The sequence below is a fragment of the Rhizophagus irregularis genome, chromosome 5 (assembly GCF_026210795.1).
Source record: "Rhizophagus irregularis chromosome 5, complete sequence".
NCBI classification, from domain to species: domain Eukaryota; kingdom Fungi; phylum Glomeromycota; class Glomeromycetes; order Glomerales; family Glomeraceae; genus Rhizophagus; species Rhizophagus irregularis.
In genome coordinates this window covers 534,087-541,876 of record NC_089433.1, presented here as the reverse complement: position 1 = coordinate 541,876, position 7,790 = coordinate 534,087, and the positions used below count along the sequence as shown (strand labels likewise).

At 27.9% G+C, this 7,790-nt stretch overlaps 1 protein-coding gene across 1 annotated transcript; it reads left to right on the top strand.

Annotated features, from left to right (window-relative positions):
- Positions 1 to 5,592: 5,592 nt before the first annotated feature.
- Positions 5,593 to 6,510, top strand: OCT59_024676 (uncharacterized protein; the record flags this gene model as incomplete). Its single annotated transcript, XM_025322849.2, has 1 exon — positions 5,593 to 6,510. One exon carries the CDS (start codon positions 5,593 to 5,595, stop codon positions 6,103 to 6,105), a length of 513 nt encoding a protein of 170 aa, XP_025165216.2. The 3' UTR covers positions 6,106 to 6,510.
- Between the last annotated feature and the right edge of the window lie 1,280 nt (positions 6,511 to 7,790).

Genomic DNA, 7,790 nt, shown 5'->3' with positions numbered 1-7,790 from the left:
ATGAATAATTTTTATTTTGAAATTTTGAAATTATATCTAATTTGCTTAAAATAAATACCTAAATAAATTTAATAAAGGTCAGACTAATAGGAAACGGAGGAAAGTATTGAATGATGAGGTAAAAAAAAAAATATTGATTTATTGTGGCTTTTGGTTATTAATAAACTTAATAATAATGATATTCATCATATTAATAGTAACCAATTATTCCTAAAATAGAAATTTATATATCATAACAATCACACACTTACTACTTTAGAACTAGTTGATTTTATTAATTTCTATTATTCAGCAAATATGGATTTATTTTTTTTCTCACATTAGCCAAATTATATGATTTTTTTACCGACTTTTTTATTAGCTGCTTCTGTATTTATTTAACTGATAAAGTTAACTATGAAAAATATAAAAGTGTGAACAAAAATCTTATAAGAACAAAAAATAAAAATATTGTAATAAAGTACTATCAAAAGCAACAAGAACAAACTTTATTAAGTGGTTTGATTGCTGAGTTATTGTACTTATAATGAATAAAAGTAATATCAGACTACCATTTTAAGTTATGTTTGAGTCTTGTCAATATTACAAGATACTTATCATGGTGTTTATTCTCACAATGAAACTTTCATTTGGTGCTTACATCATAAGTTGGATTATTTTATTTGTTGTTACCCAATATCATGGAAACAACAATGCCATTTCATTTACCTAATATATGGACAGTTATTGATGGCTTTAAAAGACAAAAGTAATTGCAAGTTACATAAAGTTGAAGATCAAGATGCAGAAGAAGTTAAACAACAACTGGAAATGTTACTTCCTCTGGAGAAACTATGGGATAAACTTGATTTGAAAGAACAAATACAACTTTCCATAGCAGTATGCAGATCCACTTATTTAGCTGTTTTTGAATAGTTTCCCCAAGAACTTGCATATAATACACTATTTTAAATGTTTATTAAAAAGAAACAGAATTTCAAACTAGATAAATTATTTATAAGGGAAGTGTATGTCCATTTTTAAAAGAAAAAAAAATTCATCTTAATTTTTTTAAATCTTAATCTCAAAAATGCCAATTGAATGGTCACACACTGCTATGGAATATTTGATATGAGAGAGAAGGTAAAAATAAAATAACTTTTCTAGTAAACTTTCTTTTATTCTACTTACATTATTATAATGCAAAGGAGAAGAAATAGATATTTTCATGATGTGCAGAAAAGGAGTAGGGCAGAGTTTCATCAGGAAAGTGTTCTAACAATTAGAAGAGATTTATATTTAGGGTATACCACTTGGCAGTGAAAACTGTGGTGGAGAAATCTCAAAGGATCATTGTGATGTTATTCATTCTATGGAGTCAACCTTTAAAACTTATTTTTAAGTACTTATACTGGAGCATGAGAGAAATCAACTGATGAACAAAATTTGCTTTGATCACTCCAATGTATTTCTCAGTCAAGCAGCACCATCGTGTTTTCTACAAAATCTTAGAAGATATCATAAACGATGGATTTCTAAAAGAAGTAGTTCATAGTTTTGCTCAAAATCTCATTAAGAACAGTAAGGTAAGCATATTTAGGATGGGTGTCCTTAACATACAGTTGGCAGACACTGTGGTGATTCCTAATGAAGATCAGTCAATACTGTTGCTAATCATGTTCAAGAATTTCTGTATCAGTGATCTGATGAATATGCCGTCAACCTGACAACAACAGGTTGAGAAGTCTCAGGAGTTTCTTAATTACAATGAGGATCATCTTCTAGGATTACAATTGAAAACCAATTCCTATAACATATTCAAGAACATCAAGGGTCAGTTTGATGATGCATATCAAGAACTGTAAAAAAATACCTGCAAGATAAAAAACAATTTTCCAGGTAAAAAGGTTGTTGGATTTGTGATGTATCGGGTTGACCTTCACTGAGTAGTCATTAAACGCTTTGATGACCTGTAGATGTTTTATTTTAAAAAGAGTTTATTTAAAGAACTATTGATTTATAAAAAAATGATTTTTGACAAGTACATAATACACACTCCTTACTGTATTTGTTAGATTACAGCTATTATTGATTATTTATTTTCAAATTCTAATACTTTATAAAATACTGTGTTCAGTACGAATATTATACAATTTTATTTTCATTAAGTGAATTGAATTAAAGCAAGTATAAAAAACTTGCAAGTTCAAGCAATGGTTACTTTTGTAATATCAGCATTGTACATTGTATTGCTACAAAAATTTAACAAAATGGATAATAATAATAATAATAATGACAAAATCAAATTTGAAGATAGTCTCCCAGCCATAAATAAATCAAATTGTATAATGTGAAACGCGTAATATACTTACTATTGGGGTCATGTGTAAGTCCAATGGCCAACATTTTGATAATACTAACGAAAAAAGTTTAGTAATACATATTTCTTTATTAGTATGATATTGTATAAGCATAATTTCATAATATTTTTCTTTATCATTATCATTTGGTGATATTTAGATTACTTTCTGTATAAATAATTTGAATTGTGTGGCATAGGAATGTGTGATATGCATATTTCTCTTGAATGATACAGCAGAATATTTTTTTTTCAGGTTTCTAAGGCTTAATTTTTTTTAAAAAAAAACCTTTGTTTTTCAAATCACTTTTTTTTTTACTTTTTTCGGTTTTTCACTTTTAGGTTTGGAATCAGTGATCGGATCAATACTGCGGTGTGCCGGTGTTATGGTAAGTGTGTAATTAATTATTAGCTAAAACAAATTACAATAGTTTTTTTTCGTTACAAATATTTCTTTTTATGGGCAATAATGCCGTATAACAACTATGACATGAGTAATTTTAGATTGAATACGAGATTTCAGATAAATTTTATTTTATTATTTTATTGAATAAAAAAAAAAATAATAATAAGACAGTAATATATGACAAAATCTAATATTAATATATCTGTTATCGATTTAAAAAATGTGTTCGTAATAAATTAACAGTATTATTTTTTAAAAGAATTTTACGGAAGCCTTATTTTTATTACTTTAAAATCGTGTAACTATAAATTTCTATAGCGGAAAAAAAGATTTTAAGGAAAGATTATTATTAAAAAAAAAAAATAATAATACACATTTTAAAATAATAAAATTAACCTTCAAATTATTTACTGTTTTATATAAATTTTTTTTTTTGATAAAAATTACCACTCCAAATTTTAAATTTTACTACAATATCTTCAAAATCTTTGGCATAGTGATCCAGTGACTATGAAAAACTTTTTGAATCAGAAATTGGATGTGATGTTATTATTTATGTCGGACAAGTTCAAAATATCAAAGAAATTTATACTCTTTCAAATATATTATTTGCTATGTCACAATATTTCCGTTCTGCATTTTCTAATGAGTGGGCCGAAAAGATTTATGAAAAATTTATTTTCAAAAAACCAAATATTTCACCACAATTATCTAATATCATTCTTAGGCAACCCAAAATAAGTATTTTATTGATATGATAAATATATATTTATAACTATTATTTGTTTTAGTTTTATTTATTGTGGAAATATTAAATTGAAGAATTTACAAGGCTTTAATGTATTGAAATGGTTGATAAACTTATTATCCGTTCATTGATTTCTCATGTTTAAGAATTTTTGATTAAACATCAAACTGAATTTTTACACCAAAATCCAACCGTGTTATTCAATTCTGACAAATTTATCAATTTAAAAAGTATCATTGTTAGAATTATTTTTAAAAAGGGTTGATTTGAATATGAGAGAAATTGAATTTGGGAGAATTTATTAAAATGGTGTTATACTTAACAAAATTAAAGAATGATTCAACAAAATTGTGTAAAGAAGATATGATAAGGGCTGAAAGAAAGACTATACAGATTTATTCCTTTAATTCGATTTTATGATATTGAACATACAGATTTTTACAAGGTTTATTGTTACAAATAAAAACATCTTACCAAAAGATTTAATTCATGATATCATATAATTCCTAACATGAAATCTAAAATTAATTTACCACCTTCAAGAAAACTAAATTTAAATTTGATAAGAAAGAATCTTCTTATTATGATAGTAAAAATTATCCCTATAATTTTAATTATTATATTGTTCAAATCAAGATGGAATTGAAACTGAAACTTTTCATAAGAAATGTGACAATAAAGAAGCTACTTGGGTCACAAAAATTAAAGATTCAACCACTTTTTCTGTCTTGTGTCTAATGAGGATTTCACGACTGGATGGGAATTATTACAAACATTGCTGTCGTTTAAGTTATTACAAATCTTCATCTGAAGCAAGCAGCTAAAATGTTCGTTAACGAGGAGATCAGAGAACGACTTTCTCACAAAATGACGAAAAACTTCGAAAGAAGAAAGGAACGAAAGATTTATAATTGTTTATTTTAATGGTATTATTGTATAGTAATATGACAAAGTTATTGATACAATGGACCTGTTCTACCATATTGTCATTTTTAGAATCACCGAAAAAATAACCGCAGCCACTGATCACGTGATACGGTGAACTCTGTATTTTTGTCACTTATTTATTAGTAAACAGTCAAAAATGAGCAATTTTCCCCCGAGGACGCAGCATGGGTTTTTTAATCCGCCGCAATGATTAATCTTAACTATTATAGTATTATCTGCCTTCTACCATATAGTTACTGTTATATTCAAGTTTGAACACAATGCAGGGGTGATATTTCACAGAATTTGCGGTGTATTACTGTGTTACTGCAGAAAATCATCGTCCCCTCACACAATACATAATGGGTTACCTTAAAAATTTTAGTGTAGTTTTTTTAACCAATTAAACTTTATTTTGTTTACTTCACATGATCACCGCTAGTTAAAATTCTTCCTTGTACTCTTCATTTCACGAAAATTTTCTGCAGTACTAAATAAAATGAGTGAAGGTTTGGCCGCCTTTAGTATCTTTAAATAAATCCAAGAGGAACCAAAATTAAACACTCTGCCGCCATATATGATATGGGGTCCGAGTTTTTCTGAATGCAACTTACGAAAAGTGGGCTCGGGGCGAACTTTTTTTTTTCAACTTCCTTAGACTCCCAAAATGCCAATCACTAACCGTTACAGTGTAGACGGTGTAGACGCTCACTCTTCAAGATATGACCGGAAGGCTCTATACCTTTTCCATATTTATCGCTGTTAATCCAAATTATTTTTATTGTGACCATTAGGAACTTCGTAAATACCGAAAATTGCTTTATTCACAAAGCGACAAGATATCCGAAATGCCTGAAGAACCTTTGTGCGCTGAATCGCTGATTCACCATTAATATGGAAGTTTCAGATTTACAGAATAAGTTCCTGATGTTCTGAAAATCATGATTGAAGGCGTATTCTTGTTCTAAAAAAAAAAAATTAGATGATCGCTCTTCACTTCGGAGCAAGATCCGGATTATCAGGATTGTCATATTAGCATGTTGTATAACGTGTAACTAGTTCAGTGTAACGTTTTAGTATGCAAAACATTTAAAATACAAATCCGGATTTTTCTTAACACGTAATCGTAGAAAAATGATTTTTTCACGAATTTTCGTCTATTCTTTATTTTTAATGATTCTTGCTTTTATTCCTTTAGTTAAAAGCAGAGAATTTACATGTAGTTGTTGTGGAAAACCGAATAATCATTATGAACCAAAATGTCCCTTTAAAGGTAATTGTCCTTTGAAAAAAGATAAAAAGAAAGTAAAGAAAGTTAAACCTACCACTTCGTCAAGCCGGTCAAGGGATTGTAAGGGTACAATTGAAGGAAAAATTTTTCTTAAAAAAGGCGAGAAATTTAAACAATCTTGTAAATGTGCTAAAAAGGGAGATGAACGGTGTCATTTGATTGCAGATATGTTAGGTGGATCTAGAGATTGTGATAATTGTATGTCATGTTCTCACAAAATGAATACTGATATGAAAAGAATGGAGAAATTTGTTAAAAATAGTGATGGTGGAGTCTATATTGTGACTTGTGACAATTATGAATATGCCAAAATTATTACACAAATCTTCAGTCCATATAAAGGAAATCCAACAACAACCGTTATATATCGTGAATCACCTCGTGTTGAATTGTGAAAATTATAAAGTAATGAATTTTTTCGATATATATTTTCTCTTATCAATTTCATTATGGTCCAATATTGGTTATTGATATCTATGAATCATTTTAATTAGGAAAAAAATCACGCCTCCATAACCTTTTATTCATAAAAAAACTTGATAATCTCATGTGACATTAGGATAAAAAAATTTATTGAATTGCACATAATGCCGGAAAATTTAATAATGTTGGCCATGTAGCTTATTTTTGGGATTCTTTAAACTCCTTAGTCCTAATATTAGTTATTTTACTGTATATAGTACTGTACATATTAGTGCAATTTTGTATATAAATTATTTATTTATTTATTGATTATTTAACTATCTAAAAGCTTAACTCTAGTTAGTCTAGTAATATATAAAGGAAAAATATATATTGTATATAAATATATTGTCGGAATTTTAATATTGATATATATTTGTACTAAATTTCGTTAAATCTAATTATAAAAATTTAAAAAGATCACAAGAGAGTTATGTTCGGTTTTTTGTACAAAGGAAAAAGTACATTTCACCTCTTCGCGATTAAAAATAAATCTATATTTTTAGCGACAGAATGAGTACTCTATCGTGCTTTATCTTTTAACCGACTTTAGTACAAATGCAGTATCCTAATGATTTATATAACAATTATCATTATCATGTAAAGAATCGCCCTTGATTAAAAAGTTTCATAAGATTTGGTATATAGGAAGTAAAAACTAAATTTTAATTCGTCTCAAAATTATATTATATACTGCCATTCACTCTCAGATAAAAAACCAAAAGTGTTGTTAGCTGATGCCCCAAAAGGTAAGTAGAGGTCTTTATGATAAAATGCTAACCAAGCCATACCAGATACCTCAATTTGTGGGATGCTAGGGCAATAATTGACAAAGGTTTATGTACAATTACATGATTCATAAAATTGTTCTGGCGTATATAGACCAAAGTCTAGAGACAAGAAAAGTTGGATATAATGCGTCATCTTTGGCTAAGAAATTAAAAAATTTATTTATTTTCAGGTAGAGTGAGTACTATTTTATTATCAAGATTAAGTATAGTATTTCAAATAATTTTTATTACGCAATGTAGTTATTGAATTTACGTCAAGTCCGACATCTCTTGATTATTATAAGATCGAAAGACTTTCAGAATAATTCACATATTGTTACACGTGGAAAAAGTAAGTATAATTCACAACTAACGTTTTCTTTTTTAGCATCCTAATAATATATTATCAGATTTTAGAATAGGGAAGGTTGTGATAATACTGAAGTATGGGGAATAATGCCTTATATGGATCCTAGAATGCTCAATCAAACAATTCCATAAAACTAAATGAGAAATGATGATATTATTGTTTGGGAGTTTTATTCTGGGAGTTGACCATCCCGCTCGTCTCCTTTTGATCTTGAAAATAACCATATTGTATTTAAAGTACTTGGAGTTGGAGAGCCTGAACCGAACACAAATGAGATAATTACTGGACTTTATCAAAGTGTTTGTAAATTACTTTTGGAGCAATAATTACTATTTTAATTTTTTGTTTTTCTTATTGCAACCTAATTTTAGTCTATTTGAATAGGATGTTCGGAGCAGGAACTGGATGAATAACCAAATATTTCTGAAGTAAATGAACACTCAGTAGTATTGATTCTGAAAACAATAATATGTCTACC